Below are 18,599 nucleotides of genomic sequence, written 5' to 3' on the forward strand. Positions count from 1 at the left end.
AGCTGTAGCACCAGTTGTGCCTGACTTGAGCAGTGACATTGACACTAGTAACTTTGATGATCTGGAAGAAGACAAAGGAGAGGAAGAAACCTTTCCCATACCCAAAGCATTCGTGGGCAACCAGCTTCCTTTTGTTGGCTTTACCTACTACAGCAACCGTCGGTAAGTGTGCAGCGAGCAGGCCAGGGCTGTGCTGCTGGCAGCACTCTGCCTGCCCTACCAACCAGGGACAAGCACTGACAGATTTGCACTAATAATTCTAAATCCTAACAGGTGGTACTCTTTCTCCCTTGGATAATGATAGACAGTACCTTCAAGCATCACACTGAGTTTGTAAATGTCTTGTTCTGCTTGAAGTAGATGATGTAGTGGTGCTGCAGAAGCTAAGCAAGAAAAACCAACTGTGGTTGCTGCAGGGCAGCAAAGCACTGAGTTGTCTAGCATCATGGACCAGGGATGCAGAGTCACAGACTGCATCAGGTTGGAAGGAGCCCTCAAAGGTCATCTTGTCTAACACCCCTACAGTCAGTAAGGACACCTTCAGCTCATCCAGGGCCACATCAAGTCTGATCTTGAAATGTCTCCAGGGATGGGGCCTCAGCCACATCCCTGGGCAACCTGTTCCTGTGTCTCACCACCCTCATTGTGCAGAACTTCCTCCTGATGTCAACCTAAATCTGCCCTGCTCCAGTCTCAAACCATTGCCCCTCATCCTATCCCCACAGGCCCTTCTGAACAGTGCCTCCCCAGCCTTGCTCTAGGTTCCCTTCACATACAAAATGCAGCTCTGAGCTGTCCCCAGAGTCTTCTCTTCTCCAGGCTGAACAGCCCCAACTCTCTCAGCCTGTCCCCATAGGGGAGGTTCTCCATCCCTCTGACCATCTTGGTGGCCTCCTCTGGACCTGCTCCATCAGGTTCCAGTCTCTCCTGTGTTGGGAGTCCCATGGCTGGACGTGGCACTAAAGGTGAGGTCTCCCCAGAGCAGAGCAGAGCAGAGCAGAGGGGCAGGATCCCCTCTCTTAACGTGCTCTGCTGGCCGCATTGCTTTTGATGCAGCCCAAGATGTGATTCAGGAGGAATGTGAAAGTCCCTTTGGCTTATTGTGATTGAATGTTCCTGAGCTGCATCTGGAGATTCCAGACTTGACATCAGTGTTATAGCATGGGATCAGTTAAACCCTGGCTTACTGGAAAGACATTTTCTGCTTGTCTGTTATCTGCTTGATTATTTGGTGCCCCTTTTCTTTTTAATTTCCTTCCAAAGTAGTCAACAACTGCAGAGTGAGATTGTGATGCTTTACACTGTGCCTTAGAAGGCTTTAATTTGCATCACTTAGAAGTATATCATTTAAAATTATATTAATTCATACTTTGAAAAGCTGGGAAGGGACTTTTCACCAGGGCTTGCAGTGACAGGGTGAGGGGCAATGAGTAGGGTAGATTTAGACTGGGGATTACAAAGAAATTCTCTACAGTGACCATGCTGAGACACTGGCACAGGTTGCCCAGGGAGGTTGTGGCTGCCCCCTGTGTTTAAGACCAGGCTGGATGAGGCCTTGAGCAACCTGGGCTGGTGGGAGGTGTCCCTTCCCATGGCAGGGGCTTGGAACTGGATGATCTTTGGGGTCCCTTCCAACCCAACTCATTCTGTGAATCTCTGTATCTGCTGTAGCCTCTAAGCACAGCTACATCTATACTCCAAACTCTTGATGACTCTTCCCCACTTTGGAAGCTGCTGTTCATTGTAGCTGCTGTCAGTCAGGCTTGAAATGATCTAAAGCTTCTAGTGCCTCATGTCAGATGGAGATTGTTAATTGTAATTGGAAAACCTTAAAGGAAATAAACCTGGGTTTTGTCCTTGGCTAGAGGAGCAGCCACTTCCCCAAGCTTGTGGTGAAATGCTTTCCATCCCTGCCAAGAGCTGGGTCTCTTGTTGCTTTCTGCATAGTAAAGCACAGAGGGACTTACAAACTTCGTGCACAGCTGAGAGAGTTCAGCAGCTCACCAGTTCTGCCTGCTCCTCTGTTGTTAGTCTAGAAAGCTGTGGCTAGATTCCTGCAAGGCAGCAGGAAGGCTTTTGAACTGTCTTAGCAAGAAGCTCAAACTACATACAGAGGCTTCTCTACCCACTTCGCTCTTGAGGGGACAGCCTTGGTTGTTTAGAGCACTAAGTGTATTTTGTTGTCATTGCAGCATTCTTGCTACTAAATATCATCATCACTTTGTAGACTTGCTAGAACTAAAAGGATGTCCTAAAATTGAGTTTTGTCCACAATCCTCTCTTGGAGTGACACTCTTGGAAATGCCTGAAGTCACCATTCAGAGTAGTCATCCTCATTTTCATCCCTTTTTTTGCACTAGAGGAGCTCAAACGTTGGAAAAAGGACACAATGATAAAAGCAGCAGGTGAAAGGAGGAGATCCTGCTGCTCCACACCACTGTGAGGGCCCACTTGAGTATTGTGTGGGGCCCTCAGAACAAGATGGGCATTGACCTGTGGGAGCAGCTCCAGAAGCAGGGCTACAGAAATGGTGAAATGGCTTTCTTCCATGAAGGAAGGATGTGGACAGTCCTGTGAGCAGGGCCTGTTGTGCCAGGACAAGGGGTGATGGATTTAAACCAGAGGGAGATTAGACTGGAGAGGAGGAAGAAATGTTTGCCACTGAGATTGGTGAGACCCTGGCCCAGAGGGGTGAGAGATGTCCCATCCCTGGAACCACTCCAGGTCAGGTTCTCTGAGACTCTGAGAGCCTGTTTGAGTTGAAGATGTCCCTGGTGACTGCAGGGGGGTTGGACTAGATGACCTTTAAAGGTCCCTTCCAACCCAAAGCTTTCTATGGTTTTCTGACTGTTATTTGTCTGGAAGCAGTGCTGATGCTTAATCTGACCTTGTCTGAAAGTTTCTTTTCTTTTACTCTCCATGACCTTTTGGAGAGGCTTCTGTGCATTTGAAACAAAACAGTAGATGAGAATCATAGAATGCCTCAGGTTGGAAGGGACCTCAGAGATTATCTACTACAACCTTCCTGCCATGGGCTGGGACACCTCTTAAGTAGTTTGGTGGCCCAAGGCCTCATCAAGTCTGGCCTTTTGAGCTTCTCAGCAACCAGAACCCCCAAGTCTCTTTCTTCATGGCTACTCTCAACCCACTCTGCACCCAGCCTGGATTTGTGCCTGGGGCTGGCCCAACCCAGGTGCAGGGCCCTGTCCTGTGACTTGTTGACCCTCATGCAGCTGGCGCTGGCACACTTCTCAAGCCTGTCAAGATCCTTCTGGAGGCCATCCCTGCCCTCCAGCAAGTCCAGCAGCACACAGCTTGGTGTCATCAGCAAACCTGCTGAGGCTGCCTCAGTCCCACAGGCAGTGCTGCTGAGAGATGGACCCAGGACAGATCCCTGAGGGGCTTGTCACTGGTCACCAGCTGGCCATCGAGTGGGCCATCCATCAGGCCCGTGTCTCTCCATCTTACAGACCAGCTGTGTCCATCTTCCTCAGTTCACGTGCTGGAGAACTTTCCCTTGCATCAGTCAGAGACGTTCCCATGCCCAGGCCGGTGCTCAGGCTGAGCGCAGCCGTTCAAACGCCACAGGGATTTTGGCCTTTATTCCCCTGCCTTGTGGGAGGCAGGACACAGACAGGGCTGGGGTGCTTTTAGAAAACATTGACCCAGAGTGAGAAGGCTGCCTCCAGGGCAAGCCTGCTGCGTGTGGAGCTCTTGGTAACCTGGGTGGAAGTTACACAACCTCTGCAAGACTTCGCTTGGTTGCTGCTGCTTGTGGCATAAGTGCCCGAGTAAATATTTAGGAGAGTGTTGTAACCATGGCAAACAGAGATGATTTTTTAAAAAATGGTTATTAAAACAAACTGATTGAATTAGGATTTGGCAGAAGTCCTTTTTGCTGCTTCTCTTCTACTGCAGTTTTCTGCTTCACTCTTTGCAATAAATGTTGTGAGGCTGCCAATTAAATGCACTCGAAGCTGTAAGTGTAATCAATAATTCATAGCAGTATTTGGTTGTCCACATTTTGGAGCAAAAAACCATGGAGGTTGTGCTTTATGGTGATTGTCTTCTGTTTTTTCATGGCCTTTCTTCTAAGCAGCCCTTCCCCTGTTGTTGCAGGTATTTAGGTGTCTCTGCAGAGAACTCCAACGACAACAGGACAGGCTGCGGTGTGGAGAAGAGTGTGGTATGGCTCACTGCTCCTCTCTGCTTTGTGGGAGGATGGGAGTAAATTGCTTGAGTTCTGCATCTGAAAAAGTATTTCAGTTCTTGGAATATGGGTAATCAAGATGGAAAGTGTTGATGGTGATTGTTGGAAAAGCAGAGTTGCAGCTCTCTGCATAGCGCTGGCTGTCCTGGGCTGGGGTAGAGCAGCAGGAAGTGCATGCTCTGTGCAGCTGCATTCACAGCTGGCATCTTCAGAAATACCACAGTGTTTGGACAGTGGTTTTGGAGGGCCATAATGACCCCAGTGTGTGCTGGCTATGTGGCAGCCCTGGAATCAGCACCTGAGTGTGATGGCAGCTGTGGGTTTGCAGCAACCTGGGGCTGTTCTGCTGTGAACTGAGTGGGAGGTGACAGATCACATAACCAGCCTGGGTGCTCTGCCCCTTCCCAGCTGCCCCCACAACTGCTGGGAATGTGACTGATTTACTGTCTTAGCTGGTTTGGGGTTAGAGTAGAAGAGCAGCAGACACCTAGGCACATTCCCTTCTCTCTTCAACTTGCAATGATAAGGCTTTGGTGGTCTATGGTGTTACCCAGAGAGCAGCTGCCAAGGGCAGGGGGATTGGTTATTGCTTTATTGGGCTAACTGAAGTCATTAAAGGTGGAAGTGCTTTGATTTCTTTCTCTATATTGATGTGTTCCATTAACTTTCTTTTCCTCATGGGCATGTGGCTGTTGAGACAGTGAAAAATAAAAGCAAAGCCAGCCTTGCAAATATTTGCAAACCCCTGAAGCTGTGTGCTGGCCTTTGCTTGGCTTTGAAGAGAGGGACTGGATGGCCTTGGCACAAGTGGTGGGACACAGGCACCTGCATGGAGTTAACCCTCAAGGCTCCTGTCCCTGTTGCCAGCTGTATTTGAGTGTCTTGTGATTTTGCCAGTTTTGGGAGGTGAAGCTCTGGAAGGATTTGAGTGGTTTAAGTGATTCTGTCTTTACTGTGAGATATTTTTCCTCCACTGTTCTTTCTCAGCTGTTTCTCTTTCATTCCATGCTGCAATGACCACGGTAATGTTGACACATGGTTAGCAAATTAATTAGCTCTGGAAGTAGAACATAAGATGCTGCTTGCTCTGTCTGTGTGTTGTCCTGGGGCTGAATATCCTCTGGGAGGGACCCAGGGCCAGAAATTTCCAGGAAATTCATTGTGTTTTGCAAGTGGGCAAAACCTCACAGAACCAGCCCAGGAAGGTGGGCACCAGTGGAATTCAGAATCCTTTGCCCTAACTTCAAACCTCTGTAAAGGTTTGATTCTTTACCTTGGTTTAGCACTACCAGAACCACCTGGAAACACTTCAGACAGGAAGGAAGAAGTGAGTGCAGATTCTGTTGACTGGGTCCTTGGTTCCCTTCATTGCTCAGGGTGCAAAACCAGACACTCTATGCTGTGGTGATGAAAACAGACCAGCATGGCAGCTCCTGAGGGATTTTCCTTGGCTTCTCTGCTGTAGGAACACTTTTCCATAGCCTTCCTCTCCTACCTCCTACTCAGAATGATAGCTGAGAACAACTTCAAAGATGATAAATGCTTTTATACTGACTCCACTGTATCTCAGGGTTTTCTGAAGGTGTTACTTAGTCTGCTGCCAGCAGATTCTCTGTCAACTTGTTGTCTCCTGCTAATAAAATCAGAGTGCAGCACTGTAGGAGCATCCAGAGACAGAAAGAGGAGGCAACAGAGGACCAAACTAGCAGGAGTCAGTGTAGAAATGTACCTCATTATCAGAGGGCTTTCTGATCCTGTTCCTCATCCATTTCATGGCACAGACTCACAGAATGGGGGCAGTTGGAAGGGACTCCTGGAGATCACCCCCTCCAACTCCCTGCTAATGCAGATTCACCTACATCAGGTCACACAGGAACATGTCCAGGCAGATTTTGGAAGTCACCAGGGAAGGAGACTCCATGACCTCTCTGGGCAGCCTGCTCTGGCACCCTCACAACAAAGACTTTTCTCCTTAAGTTCAAGTGAAACCTCCTGTGGTCTAGTCTGTGCCCATTGCCCCTTGTCCTATCACTGGGCACCACTCAATATTCCCAACACCATCCTCATGACCTTCATCCCTTAGCTCTTGCTAAGCACTGATCAGATCCCCTCTCAGGCTAAACAGCCCCAGGCCTCTCAGCCTCTCCTCATCAGAGAGATGCTCCAGGCACCTCAGCATCTTTGTGGCCCTCTCCAGTAGTTCTCTTGGCCTGCTGGCCACAGATTTCTTCATGCACCCCATTGGTCTTCCTGGCCATGAGGGCACTCTGCTGGCTCATGGGGAACTTGTCCACCAGCACTTCCAGATCTTTCTCCCCAGAGCTGCTTCCCAGCAGGTTCCCCCTCACCTGTACTGCTGCAGGGGGTTGTTCCTCCCCAGGGGCAAGAGTCTACACTTGCCCTTGTTGAACTTCATGAGGTCCAACTCTGCTTAATTCCAGCCTGTTCAGGTCACTCTGGATGGCAGCACAGCCCGAGGGGTGTTAGCCACTCCTCCCAGTTCTGTGTCACCAGCAAACTGGATGAGCATCCATCCTGTCCCTCCATCCAGGCTGCTGATGAATATATTGAACAAGGCTGGACCCAGTACTGCCCCTATGCAGCCTGCCTAGTGGGGCTCTAAAATGAGTAACCAGGAAATGCAGCAGCAGTGATCTTGAATCCCCTTCCTCCTTTCTTTTTGTGCAGTAGCTCTGGCCCCCTTTTACTGAAGTGAGAGCTGGCCTCTAACTGTTCCTGCCTCTTATTTCTAAGTGGTTCAGAGTAAGGAGATGAATGTGATGGGTACTGGTCCTCCTTCTTTTTCCCTCAGAGTTTAGATTTAGAGGTGATGTCTGTGGTTTTTGGCACTGTCACATCCCTGTGCTGTTATGGTCTGTGTCATAGCTGTTGTGTAGTGCTGAGGAGTTACTCCTTCTGGTGCCTCCTTGTGCTCTTGAGGCTCTGTGGTAGGTAGTGGTGCATGTGTAGAATAGAGAGGTGACCATGCTGGATCCTGCACTTGGGTCACACCAGCCCCATGATGTGCTGCAGGCTTGGCTGGAAACTGCCCAGAAGAGAAACTCCTGGTGGTAACATTTAGCTGCTGGTGATAAAACAAGTAACCAACCAGTCAACCAACCCCCTGAGTTTATACTGCCCCATCCCCCCCCAGTTTATACTGCCCCAACCCCCCCAGTTTATACTGCCCCAAACCCCCCAGTTTACACTGACCTGTCCCCCCAGTTTATACTGCCACACCCCCCCCAGCTTACACTGACCCAACCCCCCCATTTTATACTGACCCAACTCCCCCCAGTTTCAAGGTTTCTGAGCATTAGTTTTTCTGTACCACCTGTGAAGGTTCCAGAGGATCCTGATCCCTGCACTGCTTCTTCTGGTGTTTCTGGTTCTGCTCCCTGACCTTTGTGAGAGCCTGAAGATGCTTCACCAAACACATGTGCTGGCTCCTGCTGGAAAAAAGCAGTTTGAGACTAGTTGAAATGCTTTGCACTCATAGCTTTTGTCTGATTCTGGAGATACTTAACCCAAGGAGGATTTGACTTAGCCCTGTGGATTTTTCAGAGTCACAGATTGCTTTGGGTTGGAAGGGACCCTCAAAGGTCATCTTGTCCAATGCCCCTGCAGTCACAGGGACACCTCCAGCTAGAGCAGGGTGCCCAAGGCTACATCAAGTCTGATCTTGGATATCTCCAGGGATAAGGCCTCAGACACATCCCTGTATCCAGTGTCTCACCATCCTCATTGTGGAGAACTTCCTCCTGATGTCCAACCTAAATCTCCCCTGCTCCAGTTTCAAACCATTGTCCCTCACCCCATCCCCACAGGCCCTTCTGAACAGTCCCTCCCCAGCCTGCCTGTAGCTCCCCTTCAGACACTGAAACACAGCTCTAAGGTCTGCCTTCTGTCAGAGCTATTCCGAACCCTCTGATGTGCTGTGTGTGCAGATGACAGAACTGAGCAATACTGAAGTTGCTTCTTGCAATAAAAGTCTTCAGATGGTTTGGGTTGGGATCCCATAGTGCTCAGGTAGAACCCCAGTGTGAATGTAGCAAACTCTAGTGTGACTAAGCTGTGGTAGCACAGAGGCAGCACTGAATGTTCTGGCACATTTGTTGAAGTTTTCAAATCTAATGCATGTTCTTTCATGTACAAAACTCTATTTGTAGCTGGAAAATATGCAGAAGATGATCTATGAGTTGGAAGAACAACTACATAATGAAATGCAGTTGAAAGATGAGATGGAGCAGAAGTGCAGGTGAGACTTTGAACTGTTGTTGTTTACATCAGTTAGACACATCCCACCCTTCACACTACCTGAGCAGCACCAACAATACTTCTGGAGTTCTCCAGGAGGGGTCCAGGCAGAGGTTTAAGTCATTTAAAAACAATATTTACATTATCTTCTTGGATAGAGTATGAGGAACACATTGTGTTTACACTGGCACTCAGGTGACCCCTTCCTGAGCACCTGAGTGGGGGAGTTCAGCCAGTAGCTCTGGATTCACATCTTTTATTGAACACAGGTACAGAATGAGCCTGCTGACTTTAAAAAAGCTTTATATATGTGTGTGTATGTGTGTGTGTATACACATACCCATGTGTATGTGTGCATATAATCCAGCATATGCCATATGTCTATTTTGTATATAGTCATTCTTGAGATGAGTTCTCACTACACCGAAACTGTTGGGAAACCACATTCCTCGAGTTTTTTTCCCTCCTGGTGCCTGATAGATAAGAACAACCATTTGCCTTCTAAAATCTTGTCCCTGTAGTGTTGAAGAAGTGGCTGCATCAGAATGTGCTAATTCCTGCAGCTGCACTTGGAGACAAACAGGAGGGTAGGGAGACACTGGAACAGGTTGCCCCAGGAGGTTGTGGCTGCCCCCTCTCTGGAGGTGTCCAAGGCCAGGCTGGATGAGGCCTTGAGCAACCTGGGCTAGAGGAACTAGATGACCTTTGGGGTCCCTTCCAACCCAACCCCTTCAATGCTGTTTTTTGAATGAAAATCAGAATTTTTAACTCAGATTCATACAAATTCAGTTCCCCTTTAGTTAGCCTCTCCTTTTGAAGTCTTCTTTTGAAGGCCTAAATAAAGCCAGGAACAAGCCTTGCGGGTAGGTGATGGGGACAGCACCACTGGGGGTAGGTGATGGGAAGAATCTAGTCTTGTGAATGAGGACCACAGAATAGAGCTTCATGAGCTGCTTGTGTGGGAAGTGGTAGCCAAAGTGTTCTGGTGGGAATTCAGAGAGGGTGACATTGCTGCTGACTTAAACCCAGCTTCACTGCTCACACCTGCTTGCTTCCCACAAGCAGGACATACACTGCTTGAAAGATGCTCTGTGACTGCCTCTCTGCAGCCCTGCTGCCCTTGGCTGAGGACAGCAGTGTTCTCTGACACTGACAGTGCTTACTGCTGTTGGCAGGCAGGACGTGCTGCAGGGACTGCTGCTTGCTGTGCCTGGCAGGTAGCACTGTGTGGCCTGTCTGTGGCCTGGAGAGCTAGCTACAGACATGCAGTGGTGTCACAGGGGCTGCCTGAGGTGTCACTGTGCACAGCCTCACTCTGCAGTGCTCTGTTCTAATGCATTGCATCAACAGAGGCACTTTCAAACAGTACTCAGCTATCTCTGTCCACAGTGAGGAGCAGTCTGGTGTGGAATTAATGAACCATTGTAGGTATTTGGAAGGTCCACAACTGGAGGAAGTTTTAGCAATTCTCACGGTCACAGATTGCATCAGCTTGGAAGGGACCCTCAAAGCTCACCTTGTCCAACCCCCTGCCGTCATCAGGGACACCTCCAACCAGGTCAGGCTGTCCAGGGCCCCATCAAGTCTGATCATGAAATGTCTCCAGGGATGGGGCCCCAACAACATCCCTGGACAACCTGTTCCAGTATCTCACCACTCTCATTGTGCAGAACCTCCTCCTGATGCCAACCTAAATCTGCCCTGCTCCACTTTCAAACCATTGCCCCTTGTGGTATCACTTCAAGCCCTCTGAACAGTCCTTCCCCAGCCTTCCTGTAGGTGCCCTTCAGGTCTCCCTGGAGCCTTCTCTTCTCCAGGCAGAACAGCCCCAGCTCTCTCAGCCACACACAGTTACAAGCTGAGAAAATGGTCACCTAATTTTTGCATAGAATCTGCAGCAAAAATACATTTTAGAGGTTGTTTACACTGATTAGGATTCTCTTCAATTTCAGATGTTTGTTACCCACAGCATTAGGCAAAATACAGATACTCACTTCAGTGACTGTCACATTTCACCAGAAACCCACTGAGTGTAAGGTGCCCTTCTCAAACATGACTGAAATGATTTTGGTTTGGTTTTAGATCTTCAAACATCAAGCTAGACAAGATAATGAAAGAACTGGATGAAGAGGTAATATTTTTCCTTACTGAAGCCTTCTTATTTGGGTAAAGAATATGGATAGGGCTTTCATTATTGAAGAGATTTCTTCTCTGACTAACAAAATCCTTCCAAGCTCAAATCTGAGAGCAAGCCATCCCAGTTCTATGTGTAGCACTGGGAGATGCATTTTTATTTGCACACATTTAAAACCTTTTCCTTCTACAGCTCATGTTGACTTCTGTACTTAGCCTTGCTCTTACAGCTTCTCTGGAGTTTATCAGAATGGTTAATCCAGAATTCAGTGTGCAGGGGATGTGCTATTGAGCCCTATCTCAGCTCAGAGCAAGACAGATTTGCTCTTTTGCCTCTTCCCAAAGGGCTGAAAGAAAACCACTCACACAAAGGGTTGGGTGGGTTGGAAAGTTTAAATGGAAATGTTATTCACAACTATACACAACAACAACACTACAAAGCATATGAAATACACCAAAATCCATAGTCTGGTCTTAACACAGAAGCTCAGTGAGCCAAAGCTTCACACAAACCTCCCTTTAAACCAGGCCAACCAACCCATACCTTCATGTCCTCTCTACCCTCCATACCACACCATTGTGACACAGCTAAAATTCAGCTTGGCAGCTCCAGGCCCCAGCTCAGCTGCTCCAGGCCTAGTTGGCAGCATAGCCATGACTCCAGGCCTCCTCTTCAAGGGGCAACAGGGAAAAGGGAAGAAGAGCGACTGCAGCCAGTTTTGCAGGAATGCAGGACTTACAGGAATATTTCCTGGTCTACCCCCTGGACACTCAACCTCCTGGAGGTCTGCAGCTTTGTGGTTTCTTAAAGGCAGCCCAGCCTCAAGCTACCACAAGCCCTCACAATAATATGAATACTTACATCTAATGACATGAATGATAACTTTTCTAGTAATTTCATAAGTTGGTCAGGTAGAAAGTAAGAAAGCCAGAAAACCTTTTCAGGGAAGCCAGAAACTCATTAATTGGAAAGCATTCATTTCCTTGATTAATTAGTTGCAGAGATACTGGTTCAGGATGCTGGCCCAACTCGTATCAACTCCGTACCCTGAGAGGTTGGACCAGATGAGGCCCCTTCCAACCTGGTGTTCTATACAATGTATGAATCATTCCTTAAAATGCTTTGAATTGTAGGGAAATCAGAGAAAGAACTTGGAGTCAACAGTGTCTCAGATTGAGAAGGAGAAGATGGTGCTGCAGCACAAGATAAACGAGTACCAAAGGAAGATAGAGCAAGAGAGCGAGAAGAGACGGAACGTGGAAAACGAAGGTACCCTGCTGGCCAGACACTGCCTCTGGCTGGGTGCATGAGGTGTGCTGGGCAATCACTTACTGCTGCAGTATCTGAGGTGCTGTACTTAAAGGGATCTGTGGCCAAACCACCACAGGATCTTACCAAATAATGGACACAAATGTTGAGTTTAGTTTTATAGGAACACAATATTTTAGCCTTGATTTCAAACTCTGTTCTCTGCAGTGTGTGGTGGTGTTCACCAAGCTTGGACCTTGGCCTAAAATATATAGGAGAAGCCACAAGTCACCAAGAGACCTCTTACTTTGAGTGTGTTTGGGTGAAGACAAAACCAAACCTAACCAAATCTAACGTGTTACTGATGTCATTTCTCTCTAGTGTCCACACTAAAAGATCAGATGGAAGACCTGAAAAAAATCAGTCAGCATTCACAGATCACAAATGAGAAGATAGCACAGCTACAAAAACAAGTATGGTTCTTCTCTTCTTTGTCTTCAGCATTTCTTAGATGTGAAAAGTAGTGTTGAGCAGCCTCATAGGCTGCCCAGGGGGGTGGTTGGGGCCCATCCCTGGAGATATTCAAGGTGAGGCTGGACAGGGCTCTGGGCAACCTGATCCAGTGGAGGATGTCCCTGCTGACTGCAGAGGGATTGGACTGGATGAGCTTTGGAGGCCTCTTCCAACACAGAGCATTCTGTGATTCTATGATTCAAACAGATCAAAGCTGGTCCCAGTGATTTTTACCCTTGGGAATCTGTTTTGTTTTAAACAGCTTGAAGAAGCAAACGATTTGCTGAGGACAGAATCGGATACTGCAGCAAGGCTGAGAAAGGGTAACACAGAAATGAGCAAGTCATTGAGCCAGATAGAATCACTCAACAGAGAACTGCAGGAAAGGTGCAGAGTTCTAGAAAGCACAAAGCTGCAGGTGGAGAAAGATTATTACCAACTGCAAGCAGCTTTGGAGTCAGAACGAAGGGACAGAAGCCATGGATCTGAAATGATTGGAGAGCTGCAGGGTAAGTCTTCTACAGTTTACCTTTACCAAAAGAGCTGTGGTGACCCTGCTTGATTAAATACAGCACAGAGCAAAGAGGGAGGAAAGCCAGACTACAAACCAAGGGTGCCTTCCTAGGACAGGTTCTTCAGATTGGATCTTGCTTGCTGATAGTGTCTGAGCACCTCCTGGGAGGGAGAATATCAGAGTCAGAGTGGGGAATGCTGCAGTGGGGCTGCCCTGACTGAAAGGCTGAATCCAGTGCTACAAAAACCTGAAAAGCTGATGGGTGGTAGAGGACTGTCTCCGGTGTCTGGGGAGACAGAACAGTGATTCAGAACGTTCTGTGATTCTGCTTGGTGTTTGATATAAACTTCTGAAGCCACACAGGATCTTGTGGTAGCTGCTGTGGGGGACAGGGAATAGGTCTGTCCATGGCAGAGCACCAGTCATAGGTGAGTCCGTATGGTATTGGTGCCTGAGGATCCATTTCAGACTGGCTTTCCCTGGAGCATGCCTTAGCCCCATGCTGGTGTAGTTACCAGCAGAAGAGAAGCTTGTTGCATAGCACAGCAGAGCTGAGATGAGTGGAAGAAACTTTGGGTCTTAGCTATGGCAAGTGGTGGGAGGGAGGCACCAAGTTCTGCATGTGGCTGCTGTTTGTGTTGATCATGGCTTGCACAAAGGCTGGCTGGAGAGCTCAGACATGCAAAGGAGACTGATCAATACCAAGCTGTCAGTATGGCAGGGGCCCAGAAGTCAGTCATGGTTGAAAAGCTGATTGATCCAAATTGAGTAACTGACACTGAGTGGCCTTTGACTTCTGGCAGTGAGGATCACCACTTTGCAAGAAGAAGTGAAAAACATTAAAAACAACCTGGAGAGGGTGGAAGCAGAAAGAAAACAAGCACAGGATTTGCTGAATCACTCAGAAAAGGTATGGTGCACTGATGCTGAGGCTGATGCTCTTTGTCAGAGTTTATTGATCCTGCTCTGAGTCAGTCTTGTGTTAAATGATTAACTGAGCAGTGCTCAGCTAAATCTCATCAGGGTGCTAAGTCTCACAGGGCCTCAGGTGCTTCTTACCTGTAGCTTTGGGCATAAAATTCGTGTTTGTCCTTCACTGTCACTGATTCAAGGATCCAAACCTTCTGCCAGTAGCAAATCATGTTTGTTCTGCCTGCCTCACTATCACAGCAGAGACTTTTCTCCTGAAAATCTGTGAATGGAACTTTTTTCAACCCTGACATTTCTATTTCTGCTTCTGTTAGATGTTAATTTGGCTGGATTGGTGTGAGAGCTTTTGCTCAGCTTTGGAGCTGAACCATTTCAAATTGTTTCCTTCCTTCTTTCCTTCCTTCCTAAAGAATGGTAGCGGCTTGCTTCCCCAACAGCTCTGATCCCTGCCCTAAAATGGAGGAACAAGTAAGGCAGAGTAAAAGGAAAGGCTGCACCCTTTCTGTTCCAGCCAGACTCCATAGTGAACTGGGTCTTTGGAGGTCAGGTAACAGCTGTGCTGTTGTGGTCTGTCCCAACAGACCAGGAAGGCTTTGTTGTGAGGGGAGGTGTGAACAGTTCCCATTCTCATTTAGTGTGGTGTGAAGCACCCATCCAAAGGCAAGGCCTTATCTTCCCAAGCTCTCCTTCTGGTCTTGTTTAGTGAGGTAACCTGGCTGGGGAGTCCAGCAACAAAGCAGAATGGCACCCAGTGACAAGAAAGCAGATTCCACCATGCTCTAGTGTTGTCAGTGGAGTAGTTGTATGCTTCCAGTTTAGGTGACTACTAATTACTTAATCTGAGAAGCTTCCATGATCCTTTGAGAAGTTTCCATAATCCTTAGGTTTTAATAAGCTACTGAAAAAAGAGAATGAAGTTTCCTGCAGAGCACCGAGTACAGTTTCTGGCTGCTGCCATCCTTTATCAAGCATGGAAAGCAACACTGATAATTCCTCCAAAACAAAGAGTTAAGAGTCAAGAAGAATGTTACACAAATTAGAAATCTGGTTACTTTTTTTCCCTTATCTTTAGGAAAAGAATAATTTAGAGATAGATCTGAACTACAAACTCAAATCGTTACAAGACCGCTTAGAGCAGGAAGTGAACGAGCACAAAGTGACCAAAGCTCGGTTAACAGACAAACATCAGTCCCTGGAGGAGGCCAGATCAGTGGCAATGTGTGGTAAGTGTCCTGCAAGTTGCAGGTAAATACAGAATGAAAGGGTATTGTGACTGGGGATTATTAAAACACATCACCTTCCAACTGAGTGCTCATACCAGTGGTTCATCTTTGTGTAAAGAAAAAGCACTTTGAGGTCTGCCAACAGGACAGCTGCAGGTTGTCAGTTCCTTTTCCTGCTGTGGTGCTGATGCCATACAAACTTCTTTGCTAATGTTTTGAGTTTCTTACTACAGTTGCAAGTCACAGCCTGCCTTGGTTCCTCAAATGCTGTTGAGTCTTGGGAGTTGTGGCTAATGCTAACCAGCATCAAGAGAGCATTCATTCATGGGAGCATTCATCCTATGTAACTGCATTGAAAGTAGTGGTGCCCTGGAGCTGTGTGAGGCTAAAGTGTCTTTTATGGGTATGAGTCCATGAATGAAAGCTGTCTTGATATCTTAATTGAATGTGTCAAGTTTTCTGGGCCTGTCCTCTTTAATGTCTTCATTAATGATCTGGATGAGGGCATTGAGGCACCCTCAGTAAATCTGCAGATGGCACCAAGCTGGGTGGCTGTGTCCAGCTGCTAGAGGGTAGGGAACTTTACAGCAGGATCTGGACAGGTGAGAGCCATGGCCAAGGCTCATTGGATGAAGTTCAACAAGGCCAAAGGCCAGGTCCTGCACCTGGGTCACCACAACCCCATGGGGAGCTACAGGACTTGGGGATGTGTAGGTGGAAAGCTGCAGCTTGGAGAGGGACCTGGGGGTGTTGGTTGGCAGCCACTGACCAGGAGCCAGCAGTGCCCAGGTGGCCAAGAAAGCCAATGGCATCCTGGCTTGTGTCAGAAGCAGGGTGGGCAGCTTGGACAGGAGGTGACCATCCCTCTGTGCTCAGCACTGGGGAGGCCACACCTCGAGTGCTGTGCTCAACTCTGGGCCCTCACTCCAGGAAGGACATTGAGGGGCTGGAGCCTGTCCAGAGCAGGGCAGCAAGGCTGGAGAAGGGCCTGGAGCCCCTGGGCTAGAGGAGAGCTGAGGGAGCTGGGGGTGTTCAGGCTGGAGAAGAGGAGGCTGAGGGAGACCTCATTGCTCTCTGCAGCTCTCTGAAGGGAGGTTGGAGTGAGGAGGGGACAGCCTCTGCTCCTTGGTGGCAAGGGACAGGAGCAGAGGCAATGGTTCCAAGCTGCCCCAGGGGAGGCTCAGGCTGGAGCTCAGGAACTATTTCTGCCCTGGAAGGGATCTCAGCCATTGGAAGAGGCTGCCCAGGGCAGTGCTGGAGTCCCCATCCCTGGGGGTGTTGCAGCAGCTGTGGCCCTGGGGCTTAAGGACATGGTCTGGTGTTGACCCTGCAGTGCTGGGTGGAGGGTTGGACTGGATGAGCTTGGAGCTCTCTTCCAGCTGAATGTGTTCTGTGATTCTTTGTGAGGTTATCAGCACCTAATTATGTAGTTGGTAGCTTCTCCAAAAGCTAGAGCAAGTGGCAGCATCTCTCTGCTTTCACTCTGCTGTCTACTCATGGCAAGGAGGCTTTGCCATTACTTCATAACGATTGCGTCAAGAAGCTGCACGTTCTGTCTCCTTCACTGCTTATCTGTCAGTTGTCATGCTAATCTTCCAGTGCTTTGGATGCAAATTGCAATTCTCTTTGTGGAGATCAGTGATCAGGGCAGCTAACAGCTGAAGAACTGAAGCAGCTGCCCCAAAGGGTCTGATGAGGATGGTTACAGCCGTGTTCATGAAAGCCTTCTTGCTACATAGTCATTTTTGTTTGGTTTAATTTTCTGTACATAATATTGTTTAGAAATGGAAAAAAAAGTAAAGGAAGAAAGGGCAGCAAGAGAAAAGGCAGAGAATCAAATAGTTCAAGCTGAAAAGCAGTGTTCCATGCTGGACTTTGACCTGAAGCAATCCCAGCAGAAACTGGAGCACCTTCTGGAGCAAAAGGAGAGACTGGAAGATGAAGTAAGTGAAATGTTCATTGCTAACAGTTTTCATATAGAAAAAGGAGAAAAAGAACAGCTCCCTGGGAAATAGAAAATGAAATCCAACCACACTGGCCTTAGCTCCTTTCTGAGGGTGTGAGAGTTTTTGCTCTTGGATGCCTCAGTTGAGTGTAATGCAGTTTTTTCTTTCCTTTACTGAAAGTAGAAACCTGCTACTGAATGTGGCTCTGTGTCCTGATTGCTTTGGGTGCTTTGCACTTCTGACTCCAGAAAAGCTTTTGGTCAAGGAAATGCAATTAGAATATTGAATATGAAACCCAGGGACTCACAACAATAGTGTGAGCCTCACTCTGGGGTGGGGGTTGTGGCACCCTAGGGTGTCAGTCTGGGGGTGGGGGTTATGGCAGCCTAGGGAGTCAGTCTTGGGGGGGGGTGGGGGGTTAATGGCAGCCAAGGGAGTCAGTCTGGGGTGGGGGTTAGTGGCACCCTGGAGAGTCAGTCTGGGGTTGGGGGTTATGGCAGCCTTTTTGTGTAAATCTGGCTGGTAGGCTGCAGTTTCTATTAGGGTGAGAAGTTTTTATCATCTAAAACCCACAGAGAAGTTTTCAGGGCCTTGCAGCAGGCAGTTTGGGTTTCTCCCATTGCTGCCTTTTGCATAAGACAAAAGCCATTTGGTGTTTCCAGAGCAGCTACGCGCAGGGAGTGATCCTCCACAGTGTCCCTGCAGTGCTGTCTGTGGAGGAAGCAGCTTTCTGCATTGGGGTGTTTGGAGCTTTAGCATCTCAGCTGTGGTGTTTGACATAAAATGATCCATACATGGAGCACTTGCAGCCAGCTGCAGTTGGTGGATCAGCAAACACCTCTGAACCGAAGCATTTCTGCTGTAGGTGAGGAACCTGACCCTGCAGCTGGAGCAGGAGACCAGCAAGCGGATCCTGGCGCAGAGCGAACTGAAGGCACAGGCTTTTGAGGCAGATAACCTGAAGGGCTCTGAGAAGCAGCTGAAACAGGAAATCAACACACTGCTGGAAGCAAAGAGATTGCTGGAGTTTGAGTTGGCTCAGCTTGCTAAGTAAGTCCAAATCTGGAGCAGAGTGGAAAAAGTGGCTGGGTTATACATGAAGTGCTTCGTCTGTTCCTGTGAGTGAGGCAGGGTCCTGGTGCTAGGCAGATTTGCCTAAACTGAAGGAACATTTTTAGCTACAGGTAATGATTTCTGTAGGTAGGCTGTTATGAGCTACAATGCAGAGCAGTTCTTGGCTCCTCATTCTATGTCAAGGCATACCTACAAATACACCACTTTTAATTGACTTCTTTATGGATGGATTTTTGTGATGCTGCTTCTTCAGTTGTGTGCTGCTTTTAGTTTTACTACACAGGAGTCAATAGCTTTGGGGTTTTTTTTGCCTGCTTTAACCACCTGGTTCTTTTGCTTAGCATTTTGCAAGCTGACTGAAGACATTTTTGTTGATTTGGATTCTGTCTTATGCTCCTCCTCCAGCTAACTTAATATTTCTCCATTTACTCTTTCAAAATTCTGGCCTGCATCAGGAACAGTGTGGCCAGCAGGAGCAGGGAGGTCATTCTGCCCCTGTACACTGCACTGGTTAGGCCGCACCTCGAGTACTGTGTCCAGTTCTGGGCCC

At 48.1% G+C, this 18,599-nt stretch overlaps 1 protein-coding gene across 3 annotated transcripts in view; it reads left to right on the top strand.

Annotated features, from left to right (window-relative positions):
* Window positions 1-18,599, top strand: part of ROCK1 (Rho associated coiled-coil containing protein kinase 1) — a 100,429-nt gene that overhangs the window by 49,632 nt on the left and 32,198 nt on the right. For 2 of the 3 annotated variants that reach the window (XR_008463167.1, XM_054179684.1), the window contains exons 10-20: window positions 3-162; window positions 4,120-4,186; window positions 8,380-8,468; window positions 10,550-10,598; window positions 11,735-11,870; window positions 12,231-12,322; window positions 12,625-12,871; window positions 13,680-13,786; window positions 14,879-15,029; window positions 16,812-16,972; window positions 17,841-18,025. Coding sequence is in view for 2 of the 3 variants with exons in the window: in XM_054179684.1 (XP_054035659.1) it covers window positions 3-162; window positions 4,120-4,186; window positions 8,380-8,468; window positions 10,550-10,598; window positions 11,735-11,870; window positions 12,231-12,322; window positions 12,625-12,871; window positions 13,680-13,786; window positions 14,879-15,029; window positions 16,812-16,972; window positions 17,841-18,025 (1,444 nt within the window). In the remaining variant the exon portion in view is untranslated. The remainder of the gene's footprint in view (window positions 1-2; window positions 163-4,119; window positions 4,187-8,379; window positions 8,469-10,549; window positions 10,599-11,734; window positions 11,871-12,230; window positions 12,323-12,624; window positions 12,872-13,679; window positions 13,787-14,878; window positions 15,030-16,811; window positions 16,973-17,840; window positions 18,026-18,599) is intronic. The other variant, XM_054179685.1, reaches the window with a different exon arrangement.

This window comes from Dryobates pubescens, chromosome 3 (genome assembly GCF_014839835.1).
Source record: "Dryobates pubescens isolate bDryPub1 chromosome 3, bDryPub1.pri, whole genome shotgun sequence".
Lineage (NCBI taxonomy): Eukaryota > Metazoa > Chordata > Aves > Piciformes > Picidae > Dryobates > Dryobates pubescens.